This window comes from Staurois parvus, unplaced genomic scaffold (assembly GCF_062004578.1).
Source record: "Staurois parvus isolate SC_StPar_1 unplaced genomic scaffold, SC_StPar_1.0 ptg000237l, whole genome shotgun sequence".
Lineage (NCBI taxonomy): Eukaryota > Metazoa > Chordata > Amphibia > Anura > Ranidae > Staurois > Staurois parvus.
Genome location: NW_028318033.1, coordinates 4,080,525 through 4,102,700, shown reverse-complemented (window position 1 = coordinate 4,102,700; position 22,176 = coordinate 4,080,525). Strand labels below are relative to the sequence as shown.

Genomic DNA, 22,176 nt, shown 5'->3' with positions numbered 1-22,176 from the left:
GTTAGACATCAAGGGGGCACAAGAGCCTGGCTGCCTTGAAGGAAGCAAGTGAGTTTCTCTCCTGCACAGATAATCGCTGCCCAGAAATGTCTTCAATCCACATCCCAGGAGTGGACAGTCGGTAGGTGAATATCTCACCCATCATCTACTGGACCTAGTCTGTCAATACCACTTTGCTAAAAGCAAGGAAAGCCACATTCAGGAAGATTTATTATTGTACTTGGAAATCTTACTTTGCCTGGTGTGAGTGCAGTCAATTCTATCCCAGAAACTACTCTGTACCCTAAGTTCTGGCCTTGCTGAAAACAGGTCTTGACCAGAATCTAGCTCTCAGCACCCTAAAAGGTCAAGTTTTGTCCTTATCTATCCTTTCCCAAAGGCCTCTAGCTTCGCATTTTACCATAAATCCTTTATTCAAGGTGTTTCTTCTATTAGGCCTCCCTTACCAACACCCTGTGCTTCTTTGGACCTTAACTTGGTTCTTTCCCTTTAATCCCTGGAGTCTCTTACCAGCAAAGTAAGCTTTCTGGTGGTCATCACGTCTGTTAGACTTATCTCAGAACTAGTGTCTCTATTCTGCAAAGAGCCCTTCCTCATACTTCACAATGAAGAGGTCGTATTACATCTTAGACCATCCTTTATTCCAAAGGTGGTCTCAGCAATACATTACCTCAATGAGGACATTGTTCTACCATCCTTGTGCCTTGCTTCAAAGCCTCTCTACATTCCTTGGATGTTGTAAGAGCCAGTAGAGTGTACCCAAAAACTACTGCTTCCATTAGACAGACAGATTGTTTGTCCTCTCTTCCGTTAATCACAAGTCCTACCCTGCTTCAAAATCCACCGTTACTAGGTGGATAAGGACTTTGATCACTATAGCTTATGCTCTAAAACAAACATCACCTCCTGTGCTGTTATGCGCACACTCCACCAGATCTCTTGGAGTCCTGGGCCTTTAGGCACCAAACCTCTGTTGCCTAACCTTGTAAGGCCACCACCTTGTCTTCTATTCATACTTTTTCAAAGTTTTGGCAGGTGCATGTCAACTCATCTGCTGATGCATCTTTTGGCCACAGGGTTCTTGCAGCAGCCCTCTGAACAGGGATTTTCTACCCTTCTTGTTATTGGGCCTGTTAGCAAAGTTCTATTGCCTAGTTGTTGCCCACCCTAATATTAATTTCTTTGATACTGTACTCCAAGATATGAAATTTAAAATTCCCATTTTTTCAGGTGCATTCAGGCTTGAGCGTTTGAAGCAAGAAATCACACAAAAAATATCTCTATCAATATTCTGTCTACTCCCGTGACATGGTTTCTGTTGGTTCCCCCCTGGGTGAATCCCTGTCCTTTTTTAGGTCTTGGGCAACAAATAGAAATACTAGATGCCTTATGTTTTTGAGATACGGAAGAATGCGCTAGGGGCACTTAGAGAAGCATATGGTAGGTTTGGATCTAATGTCTGGAGATACCAGTAATTACTTCACTTTAGTACTACCCAGGGCCGGTGCTTCCACTAGGCAAAGTAGGCCGCCGCCTAGGGTGCTCTGCCACCTAGGGGCATCTGGGCGCAGCACAGGCCTTTACTCTCTTTGTGTGGGATGATGTCACGTCATAATAATCCTTCAGTTGAGGGGAGGGGCAGAGGGAAAAAAGAAAGGACAGAGGAAGATGCTGGGTGTCTGGGGCCAGTGTAGCAGCTGAGCTGCTGCCACCTCCAGTATTCCTCTCAGACCCAGTCCCTTACTGCAAGCTGGCTGGTGGCTCCTGATCACTATGGAGTTCCAGCCCCTCTCTTCCCATTCATCAACGGAGGCGGATGGAGAAGTATGGAGAAGTAATGTCTGACTCTGATGTATCGTGTCTGTGTGAGTGTGACCTGGCCAGCCGTCCATCATCATGACATCATCACGAACCCACAGCTTGCTCTTCTTGTGCCTTCTTGGCCTGCTGATCTGTGTCAGTGTTGATCTGTGTCATTGTTGGTGGTAGTGTGTTGTGTCGGATCTGTCGCTGTGTGGGATCGCTCAGTTCAGGTGTTCTCTCTGCATGTGCGGGCTGGGCTGCCTACTGTCACAGTGTTTTATCTCCCCACATTGCCTGGGGATTTCCAGCCTGGGATCTGTCAGGATCCATCATCCTCCACTCACTGCAACTGTCACCCTGCCACTGCCAGCCAAAGATACAGTCCATCCGTGACACTGATTTTGTCTTTAAAATTGGTGCTGGTGGCATCTTATGGCACTTGTTTTTGCAAATTAAAGGAAATTTAGCAGTTATATGTTTTGTTGATTTAATATTTTTGACTGTTTTTAAAAAATTTTATTTTTGACTTTTTTTTGGGGGGGCGCAAAAGTAGCTGGTCTTGCCTCGGGTGCAAAATAGTCTAGCACTGGCCCTGGTACTACCCACATGAGGGGTATTAGAGTGGAGGACTCTCTTACTGGGTTTGAATCCTTATGGCTTAGGCCTCTTGAATACCGCACCTTGAAAAAGCTCAGTATAGCGTTTTTTTACTGATATAAAAAATGCAGCCAATTGTTTACAATGTGCCCATACACACATCTGCGTAAACAAGTGGTGCATATTCTTGAGGTAAAAAAAATTGAAATATTTGCGTTCCTGGTCAGTAATTTTTTTGCAAATATGCACATATGAGCATAAATATTAATGGATTTTGCCAAGGAATGTAGTGTGCTCAAGAATGCGCATATATGTGCAAACAATTGGTGTAAATATGCGCAAAAAAATACCTGATATTACATACAGGAATTCTAATGCTCAAATATCTGTACCTTGTGCAACAAGCCTTAAGCAGTCCACAGACTCAGGCAACAGGCAACACAAAAAATCTGCCAGGGGGTGTGAGAGAGAGAGGAGAGAGAGAAAGGGGTGATGAGAGAAAGGAGGAGAGAGAGGGTGAGGGGGTGAGAGAGATAGAGGTGGTGAGAGGGTGAGGGGGTGAGAGAGAAAGGGGTGGTGAGAGGGGGGGGGTGAGAGGGGAGGGGGTGGGAGAGAGGGGGGGGAGTGAGAGAGAGGGGTGGTGAGAGAGAGGGGGAGGGAGGAGAGATAGGGTGAGGGGGTGAGAGGTTGGGAGGAGAGATAGGGTGAGGGGTGAGAGGGAGGGAGGAGAGATAAGGTGAGGGGGAGAGAGGGAGAGGGGGTGAGAGAGAGAGGGTGAGGGAGTGAGAGAAGAGAGGGTGAAAGAGAAACCCCTAGCCATGTCCCTGTTTGCAGTCCCTCCTGTGCCCCCTTGTTCCAATCTCTGTCTGCAAGTAGGTGTATGGAATGTCAGCAGTAGGATGTTCATGATGGCCAGCAGTGGGCATCTGGGTGATGATGGGGGAGCTTTGCTCCTTCCAGCTAATCCTTTTGATGTGACAGATGGATGCCCTAGGCTGCATTGCCCTGGCTGCCTGCTCCTCTCTCCTGTCCTTGTTCCTCCGGGCCCTTGGTCAGCCTGTCCTCCAGTCGCCATTGCTGTTGATGTCAGAGCAGAGGTTGGAGATGGAGTCTAGGCTCTGGGAGGCACCGTGGATGCTGCGCCCACTGCTGCTCACCTCTTTGCCTCTTTGGGGTCAGGCAGACAATGAAGGTTCTTCTGGGCTCTAGGTCCTAGCCGCCCTCCATCTCTTATGCCGTCTGCTCACTGTGCGGGAATGAAAAACGGAGCACGACCTTATCCTCCTGCCCACTGCCCGAGGACACTGCTGTCTGCATCAGATTTAGCCCCATGGGATCCTTGGTCTTCTGCTCCACTGCCCTGCTTCTTCTGGGGAGTGGCGCCACCCCCCTGACAAATGCTGCCCAATGCAAAATATCTTGTTTGCCTCACGGCAAATACACCCCTGCACAGACTGAAGATTGCTATCTATCTCTTGTACATTTTTGAATAAACATGACTCTTTTACAGAGCTTAGATATTTTAGGAAATGGGAGACAGATCTGGGGTGCTCTTTTTCAGACTCACAGAAACATAAGATGTTGAGGTTGGTACATACCTCTTCTATCTGTACTAAAATATAAGAGACTAATTATAAACTCTTGTCAAGGTGGTACAGGGTTCCAAACATGTTAGCTGCAGCATATCCTTTACAGGGATCCCATGCTCATATTTGGTTGGGTTGTCCTAAGATTAGGCCGTATTGCGCCAAGATTAGGAAACTGATATATTTGAAATTACTGCAGTATCAATTCCTGATAACCTTGTACAGCGTATTTTTCATGACACTATGGGGTTTATTTACTAAAGCTGGAGAGTATCAAAATAGGCTCACTTCTGCAGAGAAACTAATCAGCTTCCAGATTTTTTTGCCTAAGCTTAATGATCAAGCTGAGGTTAGAAGCTGATTGGTTTCTTTGCAGAAGTGAGCCTGATTTTTCACTCTCCAGCTTTAGTAAATAAACCCCTCTTAGTACTATAGAGGCCTATAGGAAGAGTAGTATCCCCCATTTAATAGATGCTGCTAATGAGTTAATAACAGTTTACTGGAAAAAGCCACAGATGCCCCTTATGGAGCATTGAACAAGTCAATAATACTATGGAAGCTGAGATATGGGTGCGCATTTGCAATAATAGACCTGAAAATTTCAGGCCAAGTGGGAAACATGGATAGGGTTTATAAGCAGCAATAGGAACTAGAGTCAAGCAACCATTATTATTTTAACCAAAGTATAGCAGACTACCTATTGACCTAAATTTATGAAGAAAGATGATGTGTTTGCAAAATTTTATAACAGAATCCAAAAATACATGTTTTATTTTTCAAAATGTATGGTATTTTTTCATTTATTCAGCAAAAAAAGTAAAAAACCCAGTGGTGAATAAATACCACCAAAAGAGAGGTATATTTATGTGAAAGAATTATATAAATTTCAATTGGGTACAGTGTCGCAAAAATCAGTGCCTTCTCATCAATGCCCACCAGTGCCACCTCATCAGTGCTACCTATCAGTGAAGCCTCATCAATGCACATCAGTGAAGGAGAAAAGTTACCTATCTGCAAAATATTGTAACTGAAACAAAGAAAAACGTTTTTCTTTTTTTATTTAGTTTTTTTTTGCGTTTATAGTGCAAAAAATAAAACACCCAGTGGTGATTAAATTCCACAAAAAGAAAGCTCTATTTGTGTGAAAACAAATTATAAAAATTTTATATGGGTACAATGTTGCATGACTGTGCAATTGTCATGCAAAGTGCGACAGCACTGAAAGCTGAAAATCGGCCTGGGCAGGAAGGGGGTAAAAATGCCCGGTAGGCAAGTGGTTAAAGTGCTTCAAAAGTCACATTTTTTACCTTAATGCATTCCCTGCATTAATGTAAAAAATACTCCACTACCTGTCCTAGCTCCCCCCCCCCACACACGCACACTAAACACTTACCTGGCTCATTTCACTGATCTAGCACTGTCGCAGCTGCAGTACCATTCCACCATTTCATGGTCTCACAAGCAACACAGGAAGTGTCAGCCAAACTCTTGTAAGAAGGGAGCGAGGGCATGGCTTGCTGGCGCTGTGTGTGTCTTTGGGCACAATCAGCCTGGCTTGGAAGCACCCCCTTAGGACACAGTTTGCTGAGGGGGCACCCAGAGGAAGGAAGGATGGAAAGTGTCAGTGGGAGACTCCAGAAGAAGAGGTAAGCATTGCATAGAGCAGGTAAGTATAGGAAAGGGAATCTCTCCAAAGTAATGGAATTATTTTCTTATATATTTGTCTCTGGAACAAGTGTGGAAGATTTCCTATCAAGTCCTATTCTTCTGGCAACCTAAAAATTTGATTTTGTATTACTTACAGGCCAAGTGACAATAATAACCTAGATTAGAGGTGGTCAACTTTCTTGATATGGGGGTCTTGAGTGCGGCCCTCGACACCATCAAAGGCTGTGCATAAAGTTCACTGAATATTCAGTGTCAGAGACAGCAGACACACAACAAGATAGAGTCAAAGACTATGGGCAGGATATAATAGATGGTAAGAGACTGTGAACATGATACAAGAGATGGTCAGAGACTGTGGGCATAATAAAAGACATGATTATAGACTACAGCCAGGAATAGGAAATGATCAGAAACTGCAGACATGAAACAGGAAATGATCAGAGACAGAAGACATTATACAGGAAATGGTCAGAGACAACAGACGTGGAGACGTGGTACAGGACATGGTCAGAGACTGCAGACATGATACAAAAGATAGTCAGAGACTGCAGACATGATACAAGAGATGGTCAGAGACTGCAGACATGATACAAGAGGTGATCAGAAACTACAGACATGGTACAGGAGATGGTCAGAGACTGCAGACATGAAACAAAAGATAGTCAGAAACTGTAGACATGATACAAGAGCTGGTCAGAGACTACAGACATGGTACAGGAGATGGTGAGAGCCTGCAGACATGATACAAGAGATGGTGAGAGACTGCAGACATGGTACAGGAGATGGTCAGAGACTACAAACCTGATACACAAGGTGGTCAGAGACTGCAGGCATGGTACAGGAGATGGTTTGAGACTGCAAACATGGTACAGGAGATGGTCAGAGACTACAAACATGATACAAAAGGGACTGCAGACATATTACAAGAGAGACATATTACGGAGCAGACGCTGTGGACATGCCGCAAGAAGACTGTCAGGGACTGTGGCCAGAGTGGTGTCTGCAGGGGTCCCAAAGGCCATGCAAAAAGAGCCAAAGGGCCACAGGTTAGGCACCAGGGTCCTAGACAAATCCAAAGATTACACTTCCCTAGTGGGGATACTAAAACCTTAGGGCAGGTCTGACTCTTCACCACTCTATCCAAAATGAACAATAAACATTTACAGTATGGCTTTAGTTACTCTTAATTAATACATGATTTTTAAACTTTCAAATTCTATGAGAACTTCTAGTGTATCATTCTGTCTCCCAGAATTAAAATTTCCACTTTCCAATATCCTTTTATAGCAAACCGTGTAAAAGCTCCTTGACGCACACCTTTAAATAATTATACAATTGTTTAAAAAAATTAAGCTTTGATAACATGGCTGAGTGCTTTCATGTTAGCGGGAGTGTGACTGTTCCTTTAAACGACATCCTAATTCCCTCAATAGGTAAAAGCTATTTAATTCAAGGGCACGGCCCTGCAATGCGTTACCGCAGCGAGCTTGTTAGTTTAGTAGTGGGAGAACATTTCCTGCTGACAGATCTGCGACATCTGAGGAGAAATGTGGAAAAAACCTGCAGGCCAGCAACAGCCTTATAGGAAAGCGTGTGTGTGCTGTCCTTTTTTTTTTTTTTTTTTTTTTCCGCCTTTATTTAATTTAGCATTTGGGGGTCTCGCGGACACATACATCTACGTTTTAGTGAGCTTCCTGGTGCAGGGGCTTGCTGTCATTTGTAAAATATTCTGGCCAATTAGCTAATAGAGTACTCGGGTTTCTTGTGTTTTGATACAGTAATACTAAGTACATTGTAAAGGCCAATTACACAAATCATCCCCATATGCCGAAACCAGAGTCTCGTTATGGACTGTATTTATGAATCCTGTGTGAGGAAATGTGCCCGCAGGCAATTTGGACCATGTGCGAAAACAGAGCCAATGGGATTGTCGGGGAAGAATCGTTGCAACCCGCGGAAATCCTCCTGCATCTCTCTGCAAGGAGCCCATTGTGCTGGGTGCCAGGTCGCTGATTAAAGGCACATTACCCAGAATCCTCTTAAACCCACGTATGAAGCTCGGAGCAAATAACATCTCCCCCACCGACACAGGCAGGAAAACACAGCATTAGCAGAACGCCTAAAGCAGACGAAAAACGTCTTAACAGCCTTATTGCTCCCAATGGAAAGTAGATGTTGGTGCAATGAGGAGACGTATTTTTTCTTCTCTATAAGGAGGTCAGGATTAATGTTAGGGCAAAGGCGTGCTAAGCTTTAAGCTGCTTTCTTATAGCAGATACACTTCATTGTATGTTACAGGTGCAAGCAAAAATACAGTTCCCAGATGATGGCTAGTTTTATGGCATTTAAAGGTGTCATTCTTGCTGTTGGCAAAGCCCGGGTAAAACTTTTTTTTATCTCTGTATAGTTTACCCACCTGTTAACATCATTTCACCAGCCACTTTTCTTCACCCGAGGCTTCTACGTAAATCTCACACCACCATTTCAATGTTGGCAGGACTCCACCCTGCTGTGGTTATATGGTTATCTTCCTGAGCTTTTAAAGCTCTCTGTAGCCGTAATTAAAGGATGATGGGTTTGAGAAGAAGAGCGGGTGACAGAATTTGGAATGCTAACTGTAAATTTCTGTTTTTACCTTACGCATGATATTACATGTGTCATTGACTATCTAGGACGCAAGACTGGAGTTCCTACGGAAGTTTACAATTGGTTTAGCCTCTGGGACGCTAGCCTCCGTCATTAACATCCCATTTGATGTGGTCAAGAGTCGGATTCAAGGGCCGCAGCCAGAACCCGGAGTCATTAAATATCGTAGCTGCTGGAAGACGATAATGATGGTTTATAAGGAAGAAGGGTATAAAAATCTTGTCATTATTTCTGTATCATTACTTCTGATACCAGCACTCTGTGATGATCCTTCTTTTTATTTTATTTTACTGCTTTTATTTCTTTTTCATTATTACAGGGCTGTTCAGGATAAATGTGGGGATGTGGGCTGTCGAATAGCGGATCCTTGTTTTCTGATGGAAGGCCTACTTTAAGCTTAGCTTAACCTCAGAATTTCTGATTTAGTTATATGTTGTATGTTAGAGATTTCTGAAGTATTAAAGCAGACATCTAGTACTTTTAAGCCTCCACAATACCCTCCCCCACTCTTAAACAAAATTTACAAACATTCCTTTTTTTATGGGTCTTTGTGCTGGCCTGTTGATGTCTCTGCTCCTTCCTCTTCCCTTGCAGGAGGGCAATGCCACCCCTAGAGGGTGGGTCTATGACAGCCTGGGCATAGAGGAAGTGGGTTGAATGATGCTGGCCGTCACTCAACCCAGAAGAAGGAGGATATCTAGTGGCTGAAAAGAATAATTGTAGGGGGGAGGGGTGAAGGAGGAAATTACAGTTCTAGATTGAGGTGAGTGTTACAGCACAAGCTGCTTTTTCTTTTGCTTTTTTTAGTCAGTTAGTATGCCATTTACTTTTTAATTTGTATATTTGGCTGGCATTCGGCTTCACATGTCAGCCAGTCAATACCACTTTCAGGTAGAGAGGTCCTCCATATTTCTGAGCACAAAATTTTGTTAAAATCAGTCTAACCCCAAACACTGACGCAATCCATAGATTTTACAACTTTCTTTCCTTCCACTATAGGTGGAAGGTCAGAAAATTGCTCGATTTCCCCCATCACACAGTGTTGAAGGGGGAATCTCTCCCGCAGCACTATTATTTTCTGCCACTTGGGAGCATGAAGAGCCTGTTGGCAGAACACAATGATCACTGCTAGCAGCTATAGCCAACAGCAGTGAGTGCATAAAAAAATTGGACAGACTGGTTGTACTGAAGTTGATCGATGGATCGGCCAGTTCCTACTGAAGGACTTGGCAGTAAGTGAAGATTACTGAAGTAATAATGTCTGCTTCCGTGATTTCCAGCTTCCAGGGGTATTGGCCAGATATGGTACATGCATGGTTACATTGGTCCTAGCCAGACCAATATAACAATGCATAATTTAGCCTGGAATTATTCTTTAACCCCTTGGCGCCGGCATCTCCTGGTTCTTTAAGGGGTTTGTGACACCGTAAGGGTCATGTGACTGGTTGTTACAGCGGTCACATGATTGGAAAAGTGCCAATCACTAGTAGCGATCGGCACCTTTCTGTGAGGCGCTGGTAAATGTGCACTCTCTACACATGTGTGTTTTTTTTTTTGTACGAAAATATGCAGCCTCTCGAGTTCAAGGCAGGTACTGTCAGCGCCAACAGGTTAAGTACAGTATAGTTTGCTGTGATTGAATACGTTTTCTATTGTGATAACACCTAAAAAGTAATATATTTCCAGCCATCTGTTGTTAAAATCCTTTTATATATATTATAGAGAGAAATTTTATGCAGTAGACATCCAGAAGCTTAATTAAGAATCCCGAACGTGCTTTGTTGCATAACTCACATATCCTGTGTAGAGGGTGATTTTATTAGGTGTGCTGCTGATTACCGAGCAATAAGCATCTAAAAGCACCTGTTATTGGTGTTTGTACTAGCCAGTGCTGGTCCACTAAGGGTGGCCATACATTTTACAATTTTCTTGTACAATTTTTATTTGTATTTACCAAAATCAATGTAATATGAGGTCAAACCTAAACAACACTTTCAATTGTATCCAATTAGGCAGGCCTTTTCACTACATAGTTGAAGGTAAATCTAAAGGAAATTGTACAGAAGATTGTAAAAAAATAGTATAATGCATGGCCAGCCAAACTTTTATACCCTAGTGATTGTCAGCTACAGCCTTTTAATAAAGGGTATGCAAAGCTAAAATTTTTTATAGTTTTAAAAAGATTGAGGAAGGGCTAAAATATCTATCAAGCTTATATATGCTGCTCTGTCTTGCCGGGAAACTTAACGTAGAACTGTAGGCAAAACATTTTTTTCTTCATTTTGGATAGAGTAAGAGAGGGTTACAACTCCTATCAGTTTATTTTTTTCTAACTGTGTCCCATTTGGGAGATTTACTTTCACTTCCTGTCCCGTAGCTAAAACCTGTAGTGAGAGAAAATCCCTGAAAAATTAAGGGAATTTCTTGAGGACCCCCAGGTCACCATAACTAGTGTCCCCATTGGAAAATTTCCCCTCTATTACTTTTCTGGGGTTAACCCAAAATTTGGGGTTTTCTTTTGCTTTCACTTTCAATGATAATGGTAAACAGCACAAATAGAGAGGATGAATCTCTCTAATGGGTACACAGACAGCGATAAAAACCTAATGAGTGTCCATTTCCACTCTATCCAAAACTAAAAAGTTTTGCCTTTAGTTAGGTTGGCGATACATTATACAATTTTCTTAAGAATTTTGCTTTAGATTTACCAAAAACCATATAATATGAGGTCAAACGTAAACAACACTTTCAGTTGTATCCAATTAGGCAGGCCCTTGCGCTACATAGTTGAAGGTAAATCTAAAGGAAATTGGGCAGAAATTGGACAGAAAATTGTATAGTGTATGGCCAGCCTTACACTTTAAGCTCCCTGGCGGTATTCCTGAGTGTAGCTCGGGGTAAACTTTCAGTACCAAAAGCGGTAACCCCGAGCTACACTCAGGAATACCCTGCAGCGTTGCTCCGGGCTGCCTGTTTCACTTACCTTGTCCTGCACTCCTGCGATGTCCCCCCTGCAACATCCCCAGCCATCTCCTCTGGCCAATGCCGGCATTCGTCTTCTGGGTTCCGGTCTTTGCGAGCATCGGGACGTACGGGGACGGAACCGGCGGGAAATGTAAAAATTTTAAAAAGTGACATTCACTAAATACACTAAAATCACATAGTAAAACATTACTGTATCAAACCATTTCACATACATTTTGTCCCTAGTGCTTTGTCCTGTGCCCTGCCTGCATTTTTACTGTTCTTTCTGCCTGGAAACTTAGAAAAGTCCATGGCGTCCAAAAAGCGTCCCATTATCTCAAAAGCAGTTTTAGACCAGCTAGATAACATAATGATTCGTGGGGAAATTCGCCATCAGACACTGAAAACGATTTTGCGACTAAGCTCCGTGATGTGCGAACTTGGCGCTCTATTTCAAATTTCAGTGTTTTTGGTTTGATTACTGTACATTATTGAATTAAATGTATTATTATTTTTTATAATTATTTATTATAATTTATGATTTCGTGTTTCAAATTTTATCATCCCCGGGATGTTTACTAGACTCTTGTTCCGACAGATTTCAGTGAGTTATTCCTAAAAATTACAGGCCTACAATAAAAAAAACAACGTATTTCCATGCAAAAAAATGTACCGCTTTGAGCACAGAAATACTGACATAATCATACCGCTAGAGAGGCTAACTTTATGTCCAATCCTGGAGACACAAGCAGAAATGAGGGGAAATCTCTCGAAAGAGAATGGAATTCCCAAAGTTGCCATGTGTCCCAACTGGAGGAATTTCTCTTCTTATTCTCATGACAGCTTTAAAATGTTCTCCTCAAGTTCTGAATCTCTCCAGCAGGAAAATAGCAAAACGCTTTCTGTAATAAGATATAAATATGAAACATATTTATATAAAAGCTCTAGAAACCAAATTTAGCATAAATGTTAAAGTTCCTCCCTACTATTATGATACAGAGTTAGAGATAGTAATAAGTTTATTGTTTAATTGCATAATGCTAATAAATTCCAGGGGTTGAGCATATTTCATGGCATAAAACACGCCTGAGGATAGCAGAAGGATTTAATGTCTTCTATAATCTCAGCACTGCTCTGGTCACACGTGTTTATATACAAATGATCAACACGGAATTTTATTACTTGTTTGATCATTATCTATTGTTACCTTTCTTTTCTTTGTTGATTTACAGTGCTGATTGCATTATAAAATCCATGTGTATTTATAATGTGTAACACCTGTCTTGCCTTTCCTTCCCTTCCAGGTTCCTGGCTCTCTACAAAGGTCTTCTTCCAAAGATCATGCGGCTTGGACCTGGTAATTCCTGTCCTAATTATCCTCGTTAGCTATTGTATATGAAGTCATTCTAGAGTTGGTAATCAAACCTTTATTAGGTGTTATCATTATTCAGAGTACTATAATTACAATCTTGTACAAAAGCTACAGGATATTATTCTCAATTAGCCACCGGTTTATGTATCAAGCTGATTAATAGCTTCATTTAGCTTTAGTCATTTACTTTTCCATCTGTTCTGGTCTTCTACCAGTCATAGGAATGTGTTTTGTGAGTTCAAATATGGCAAATTTGACAGAATCTTCAGTGGGATCACTAGAAGGAGCTTACACTATCAACAAAGAGGTTTTTAGCGCCAGGCTGATGAAAAAGAGGTGAAATGTTTTCTGCACCTGTGTACACCTACTTTTTAACCTTTTATATTTTTCCGCCGTCGTGCCCTGTCAGAGCAAAGAATTTTAAACTGATTTTTGGCACAAGCACGAAGATTGCGCAAACTTGTTAGGTATGAGGGCTAATTGGTACCTGTCAAAGAACTTTGAGATTCCTTTCTGCACTGTCCACCTAATGACATCTGAGATGATCTGAATATAATACACCTTTTAAGCCTGGTACACACGATGAGAATATCGGACGAATGATCGCCTGTTTTTTGGGGGGGTTTTTTTGCATGCTAGTTTTGAATCGAAAAATGAATAGGTTACTAGAGTTACAAAAATTCTAGCAAGAACTTCCCGTGATGATGAAATGTGTTGTATCGTATTGTCACTCAATTTTATTACCTAAAAATACTGTGCTGATTAAACGAAAATCATTAGTTCTGTTATTTTACGAGAAAAATGTACATGCTTGTTCCTTCGGATAATTTTGCATGAACTGTCATGATCAGCTCTCAAAATGCTCTGTACTAATAATCAGGTTATTGGACGATCGCTCTGAAACTTTTATTTTCTGATTTTCTCATTGTGTGTACTGGGCACTACACATCTCCTTTTAACCTCCTTGGCGGTATGATCCTTTCCGATTTTTTGTGCTGAAAGCGGTACCATTTTTTTGCATGGAAATATGTAGTTTTCTATTGTAGGCTGTAATTTTTAGGAATAACTCACTGAAATCTGTCTGAACAAGAGTCTTTTAAACATTCCGGATATGATAAAATTTGAAACACAAAATCATAAATTATAATTTAATAAATATTCATAAAAAATAATAATATAATAATAATTTAATTCAATAATATAATCAAACCAAAAACACTGAAATTTGAAATACAGAGGCAAATTCGCACATCGCTGAGCAAAGTCGCAAAATTGTTTTCAGTGTCTGATGACGAATTTCCCCACGAATCATTATCACTCAATTCTGCAAGTGGTTCTGATTTACTATCGCTGTTCTAAAACCGCTTTTGACGTAAAGGGACGCTTTTTGGACACCATGGACTTTTCTAAGTTTCCAGGCAGAAAGAACATTCAAAATGCAGGCAGGGCACAGGACAAAGCAGTAGGGACAAAATGTATGTGAAATGCATTGAAATAGCAATGACAGCAAAAATGACATTTTAAAAAAAATTCAAATCTCCCGCCGGTTCCGGCGCCCGTACGTCCCAACGTCACAGGGACCGGAACACAGAAGCCGGATGCCGGCATCGGCCGGAGGAGATGGCCGGGCATGCTGCAGGGGACACATCGTGGGAGCGAAGGACAAGGTAAGTGCTGCAGGGACCCCCAGAGAACGCCGCATGGTAAGCCCGAGTGTAGCTCGGGGTTACCGCTTTTGGTATAGAAATTTTACCCCGAGCTTCACTCGGGAACACCGCTAAGGAGGTTAAATTGCTATATAAGTAATTACATTCATTATTTTCCCTGGTAGCGTCCTAGGTTGGAAAAAAGCTTTATTCTGCAAGAAAACTATACTTAGCCTGTTTCCAACCGACCTCACTTTCAAAAGTGGTTTGTCTGTAAGGAAGAAAAAGTATGGGATGGTTGACCATGGGTAGACTCCTATTTTCTCATAGCCCATACTCAGGAATGCCTATAAGTCACCGTTTGGTGCATTGGGTGATGAGTTATGCACCCTAATAGTGAAATATCACCATTTGCTGTCTTTAGATTATGGGATATGGGGGGGGGGGGTTATGGGGCAGACAGGGTCGACCCACCATTCATTTATTTGTCCAGTACCTTATGTTATTATTGTTTTGTATGTATATTTGTGATTTCTCTATCTCTAAAAAGCACTGTGGAATATTGTGGCACTATAGAAATAAAGACTAATCATAACCATAATAATAGTAGTTTCATGGCCAGTATAAAAATATGACCCATGAGGCCAGAAACGTCTGTTTGTACCCCATATGTGTCTTTTTGTATTTGTGATTAACACAATAATAATTGTGCAATTACTAAAAATTAATATATACATAGTTTTTGATTCACTAACCACCAATGGAAGGTGTCCCTTCTTCCACAACCACTAAAACAAGGAAGGCATTTCAGCTGTCCACTAATGTAAAGGGGAATTTACATTGATCACCAATGTAAGGAAAACATTTTATATGACTGTCAATGTAATAGGGGCATTTACACTGACCACCAATTTAACCACTTATAACGGGATCATGATTACAGCTACAGTCATGATCCTGGTATCATTTTTTAGGGCCAGCGATTCTCTTTTTTGTAAAAGAAATCTGAGTGGCTAAACAGCCCCTGGATTACCTTTACAGGTGGCACAAGTGGGATCTCTCCATAAAGAGGACCTGTCATGTTTATTGTTGTCACAATGTTATGTTGTTAATCTCTTATTATAGCAATAACGTTGATAATAAAAGAAAAAATAAAAGTACAGTGTTTAAAAAATGCAAATAAAAGAAACAAAATATAAAAATAATTTTTAAAGTGCTCCCATCCTCCCGCATGCATTGGTCCAGCACGAATATGTAAATGTCGATGACACCACACATGTGAGGTATTGCTGCAAACATCAGAATGAGAGCACTAATTCTAGCACCAATTCTCTTATGTAGCCATAACCTGGTCACCGGACTTTTAAAGCGTCGACTATGTACTATAGTTTGACGCTGTTCCACAGGCATATGCAATTTTAAAATGTAACTTGTTTGGTGTCTATTTACATAGCGTAACATCATCATTTATATTTTACCAGACAATTGAGTGTTGTACTTTGTTTTGGCGTATGAAAATGAAATAAAAATGAAATAAAAATTATGATATATATATATATATATATAAAATTGCGTTTGAAAAAACCACTGCGCAAATATCATGTGACATAAAAATATGCAACATGCACCATATTTTTCTCTTGTGCCTCTGTTAAAAGTAGTAGTTCTAAGTAGTTTTCTAACACAAAAAGATGATTTTTACTTGTAGGAAAAGAATGCCAGAATTGGCCTGGACTCGAAGTGGTTAAAGTGGGGATGTACACGGACAGCCAATGCAATGGGGGCATTTACACTGACCATGAATTTAACAGGGGCATGTAGATTGATAACCAATGTAAAGAGGATATTTACCCTGACCCTCAATGTAATGGGCGCATTTACACTGCCCTGCAATGATATAAGGAGTGTACAGTGATAAGCAATGTAATGGAGTATTTACAATGACTATCAATGTAATAAAGGGATTTACACTGACCAGCAGTGTAATGGGGGCATTTAAACTGACCACCAAGAACTGCTTTGCTGGCCACCGAGTTAAGGAAGGGCGTTTACATAGACCACCAAATTATGGTGAGATATTTACATCTGATCTGATGTAGATCCTCTCCAACCATGGTTGCACTCCTATCCCTTCCTCCATTATCTTCCAACTCCCATGGGTGGAGCCTTGCCGAGTGGTCCCCAATCAGCAGCGGTTGCTCGGTGAGAGCTGCAAGGCATGCCCTCTGACATTACAGGGAAGAGCAGGAGTGACCACAGAGCAGGAGAGGGAGGAGTCCGGGTACATGAACATTGTCACCCCGGGGAGCCCGGTCTTCACCACCGTCATAGCACAGCAGACATGAAGCTCCCAGCCACCGGATAACACATCTTTGATGTGGAGAGCATCGATAAGAAGAGAATCCACAAGGTAAGTCAATGGGACTTTTCTACTTCTTCCCCTGACTTCTGAGCAAGAGTCCATGTTACAGATCACCCTTATGACTAGCTGATTACTCACCCACCCTCCCCCCAGACCTTTTTATATAAAAGATGATCACTTGATCCCTTGGTTTCTTATATATTAAAAATGCTAACTAGATCTCTTGACTTCTTGATTTCAATCCCCTGGCTTCTTGCTTCTGAGAGGTGGTAGGTAGATCACTTGGTTTCTTATATAGAAATGATAATCACATGATCCCATGGCGTTCTATATACAAGATATTTACTAGATCCCTTGGCGTCTTGTATAAAAAAAGGAGATTACCTGATCCCTTGGCTTATTAATTATAATTTGGTTAAAATAAAATGGGCTGCTCAGTTTCCCTGGTCCACTCACTCCTATCAAAATGAACCCAGACTTCCCCCTTGGTATGTCTCATGCCTTTCTCGCCGGGTCTACCCCCCCCCCCCTGACAATCTGAATCTGCATCAACTCTTCAAAGATGGGAAACTCTTACTCAGAGACCACCTTTTGAACAATTGGCCATCACTAACCCTGACACCATGGATGTATAGACAGCTCTACCACTTTATACATAGCTCATCACACCTAAAAGACTACACTAGACCACTCACCCCATTTGAAAAACTTTGTTCAACTGACTCTCCCCAGAGCCATGTTGTATCTAAGCTCTACACATGCCTCAAAAACACCATTGACCTTCCGTCTAGGAAAGCTTGCAAGGCCTGGAGCTCTGACTTACAACTACAACTATCGCCAGAAGACTGGGATCACATTTACGAACATATACACAAAGGGTCCATATGTGTCTCCACACAAGAAAACAATTTTGAACTATATTCTAGATGGTACAGGGTTCCATCCCTGCTTCATAAATTTAACCCTAACATCTCAGATTCGTGTTGGAGATGTCACCAGGCAACGGGTACACTTTTGCATATCTGGTGGGACTGCCCATTGCTTCAGCCTTTCTGGGAGAAAATCCAACCCATAATCACGCAAGTAACTACGTACTCCCTAGACCTCTTCCCCGCACAATTCTTGCTCCACCATTCCACACTTCCATTTAGGACATACTGTAAATCACTCGCCATGCACATGGTAAACGCTGCAAAACAATGTATCCCAGTCCACTGGCGCTCAACACATGTTCCCACTATTCGAGAACGGTTTGCTAGGATCAACAAAATTGAGGAAATGGATGAATTGATTTCTGTAGCAAAAGACCATCCCGAGAGATTTAGGAAGACATGGGCTTGTTGGAGTCATTTCAACTACATATCACCTATTATTGCATGAACAGCCTACACCCCCTGACTAAATAATTGGACACAATGTTCTCTCAAAAGACACCCTATCTACCATTGACGCATTTATTTAGATGGATTGAGACTCAACACCTTAACTTACCTTTCCGGTTCTTGACCCACATATAGCCCATTTAAATGATCTTGTACATATTAAATCCTAAGCTATATAGCTATCTCTCTGGCTCGTATAAAAAGATGTGATTTATCTTATCTGCAGCTACCCATTCTAACATCCCCTCTACTCCTTACCCATTCTCCCCCTCCCTCACCCCCCCTTTTTTTTTTCTTACCTCATATTCCCCCCTACTACCTCACTCCACATCTCTTCTACTTATTCACCTCTCTGTCTTCTCTTTATCTCACACCTTCTGTATGATTTCATCATTCATATATCCCCAACAAAATATAGCACCTAATCTCTCATACAGGTGTGACTAATTTCACGTGGATCACACCCTCCCGAAATAGGCACATAAATCATAACGCACGCATTATCATGTGCTATTTTTTCTCAGCACTTCACATTCCCTCAACATAAGGGCTTACAAGTAGATAGGTCAACAATTAATATACCTATAACATTTTCCTATTATACTCTTTGTTTTTGCTGGTTTGCTATACACCTCTGCTATAAAGTTATACCTCACCTTGATTTGTACCACTATTCAAACCCATAGCCCATCTGCGAAACGGGATAATGCATACTGTGTCTATGCTCGGATTGTAACCCATATTTGTATGTACATTGATCTGCCTTAACCTTTCTAATAAAAATTATTTTTGGAAAAAAAAAATGGGCTGCTCATTCTAAAATGCCCAGGCCTATTATTTGTGCCAGTAGGGGCCTGTTGACCACCAATGAAATGGGGGCATTTCAGTTGACTACCACGTTAGAAAGGGCAGTATTTCTGACCACCAGCATTGGGGGGGGGGCATTTACACTGACCATCAAATTAAGGAGGGGGGGCATTTACATTAAACACCAAACTGAGATGAGACATTTACTGTGATCACCAGGGCATGTATACTGACTTTCAAGGTAAGGGGTGCATTTATACTGTCCACCAGTGTAAATAGGGCATTTACACTTACCAGCAATATAATGTGGCACCATTTTAATGAGGGCATGTATTATACGGACCACCAAGGTCCAAGGTATAGATGCTTTTACTATGGATTCTTGCCCTAAGGGTTGTATATTAAACTGTTGCTTCGGGGCCCTATTTTTTACACCCTCAGTCATTAATGCCCTAAACCAACAAAAGGTGACTTTTTAGGAGTTGTTATTGGTTGCCATGAGGCACTGCAGTATGCTCCACAGCTAATTCTACAGCTTTATTAAAAAAAACAACACAAAAGTGGCTTAAAAACACATAGATGGCATGTCTAGTTTCATATACTGCAGTACTTAATTTTCTAGGTGTTGCTCTTGGCTGAGTTTCAAGAAATTGCTAAAATGCACACAAATGGGAGAAATTAAATGTCCTCAATCATCAATATTTAAACATAGCCTGGAGTGGATTTCTGCTGCCTGTATGTAGTCATTTGCATACAAAATTATGTATAGGGCTGATTTACTTTGCTAGAATAACAGTTGTACAGATTACATTTTTTTCTTTAGTTTTCTTTGTTACGAGCATGTTACCCTGCTATTATATACCATTTAGTTATGTCACCACAATATTTTGTAAATCAGCATCAAAGTGTTCAAAACCTTGCACTACATCAACACCAAGTTTTTGTTTAACTTTGTCCAAATGTTCGGATTGTAATTTCACAGAATGTCAGGGCAGTAATGTTTGTTATATTTTGACCGATATATACAAGGTGGAGGATTCTCTCCAGAGCGACCATTGTTTAGGTTTCAATCTGAAAATTTATAGTCGGAATCCTAATGTGAATAAAGAACCTGCGCCAAAAAAATATATAAACTCTTGTTAAATGCTGCTGCTCATTGATGACAAAACATCAAACAAATAATATAAAGTGAAAACACAACGCACAAATTAATAAATACAACATGTGAAAAAAATGTTTTCAAAAACTTTTAAAAAGTGTCCAAATGAATCAGCTGTGCATGGATCAGCTTCTAACGTCAGCTTGTTTAACTAGTTCTCATCTGGCCCATGTACATAAATGGCCAGACGGGAGCGGTGCAGGAGCAGGTGGCCGTTCATAAACGGCGCCCACATTTACAGCCTGTGTGAGCTCCCTAAGAGGACGCAGCACTGCGATCCAGTGCCCGATCACTGTACAGGACCTCTTTGTGAGGTCCGATCATGTGATCACTGATTGGCTAATCAGTGATCACATGAATAGTAGTAAGCAAGATGTCACTTCCTGACATCATTGCTTACTACTAGTGAAATCTGTGAATGATCATAGAGGTCACATGGTACAAGGCTATTCACAACAGCCTTGTACCATGTGACAAGCTGTGACCAATCACAGCTCTCACAGTATTTCTCAATGGCTGCAAGAATGCAGTCAGAGAGAAGGAGAAATTATTGTGTTTACATCCTTTATGGGTGTAAAAGCAATCAGTGTAAAATAAAAAAAAAAATAAAAAATCTTCATCACCCCCCACAAATAGTAGTGTCACTATGGTGACACTGTACTGCTAGGGTGATAGTATGTTAAAAAAACAAACAAAACATAAATAATAATATAAAAAAATTAAATAAAAATGTAAAAAAAATTTAGAAAAACTAATTTGGGTTATTTTTTTTTACTAAAAAGATAACTGAATACATTTTGTCCAAGATTTATGAAGAAAGAATATTTATTTGTGAAATTTTATAAGAAAAACACTTTTTGTTCAAAATTTTTGGACTTTTTCATTTATATAGCAAAAAAAAAAAATCCAAGTGGTGAATAAATACCACCAAAATAAAGTTTTATCTGGCTCAAAAAATTATAAAAAATTCATTTGGGTACAGTGTTGCATGACCGCGCAATTGTCATTCAAGGTGTGATAGCGGTGAAAGTGTCTGGACTTGAAGTGGTTAATAAGGCTTTGGCAAAAAAACCTGGAAACTGATTGGTTTCTATGCATTGTTTCACCAGATGTTTTACTCTCCGGTTTTAGTAAATAACCCCCATTATATTTGTGTGCAATGTGCTACTGGCAGGCACCAGAAACGCACAGCATATTTAGGTTGTGCAGACAAATCCATCTATGTGCAGAAAGATCTAAACGTGTAACGCGTTTTTTGTTTTCTTTTTTAATTCTGTTCATTGAAGTTTTATAAGGTAAATACAAAAACAAAGTGCAAAAAAGGGCCACAGACGGCCCCAAATTTGTTTACTCAGGGCCGTCAAAAAACAAACACATGCAGTTAAACATATCCAGTCCCCCCCCCCCCAGGTTTTCATGGACAATGGGTATCTTTCAGTAGTACGTTGTATTTCTTCTGTGCACAGTGATATTAACCTGCCCCTATGGCCTCTTGTCTGGTATGTGCTTACCTGTATTGTGTTCCTCACCTGCATTCCCAGCCTAATGTTAGCTGTGAGCGATTCCCCAGCCACAGAAAAACTCACTTGCTTGTTTTGCTCTTGTATTTGCAGGAGGTGCGGTGATGTTGTTGGTATATGAATACGCCTATGCCTGGCTGCAGAAACACTGGTGACCCGGAGCGAAGTCATATCTGACTGTCCCCGAACACATGTACAGATCATCCTCACAGCTGATGGAAATGTGGACTCTAAAGAAATCAGAGATCATAAAACCAGATATACTGTATATTAATGAATGTTTTTGACATTTACATGACTTTTGCCTATTTTGTTAAATGTGGCCATGATCTGAATTTTTGCAGCAGTAATTAGCATTTGTATTTGTCAAAGTAAAGACAGATTGCATATTTTACAGAGAGCCTGTCATTTTTCTCATTTCCTTGATAAACCATTCCAACTGCTACTTATCTTTCTGGCCAATCCATTTATCTGTCAAAAACCTTGGAAATACCCAATACTTCGAAGTATGGACAGCGTAGGGTTGAGTTACATGAGAGTGCAAAATCTGGTGCAACTCTACATGGTAGCCAATCAGCTTCTGCCGTCAGCTTGTTCAGTTAAGCATTGACAATAATACCTGGATGCTGATTGGGTTCTCTGCAGAGCTGCACCAGATTTTGCA

At 41.0% G+C, this 22,176-nt stretch overlaps 1 protein-coding gene across 3 annotated transcripts in view; it reads left to right on the top strand.

Annotated features, from left to right (window-relative positions):
• SLC25A21 (solute carrier family 25 member 21) overlaps positions 1-21,906 on the top strand; it is a 533,123-nt gene extending 511,217 nt beyond the window's left edge. For 2 of the 3 annotated variants that reach the window (XM_089680270.1, XM_089680271.1), the window contains exons 9-11: positions 8,327-8,508; positions 12,569-12,621; positions 21,606-21,906. In XM_089680270.1, the coding sequence (XP_089536396.1) occupies positions 8,327-8,508; positions 12,569-12,621; positions 21,606-21,667 (297 nt within the window). In that variant the 3' untranslated portion in view covers positions 21,668-21,906. The remainder of the gene's footprint in view (positions 1-8,326; positions 8,509-12,568; positions 12,622-21,605) is intronic. The other variant, XM_089680272.1, reaches the window with a different exon arrangement.
• Positions 21,907-22,176: the final 270 nt, after the last annotated feature.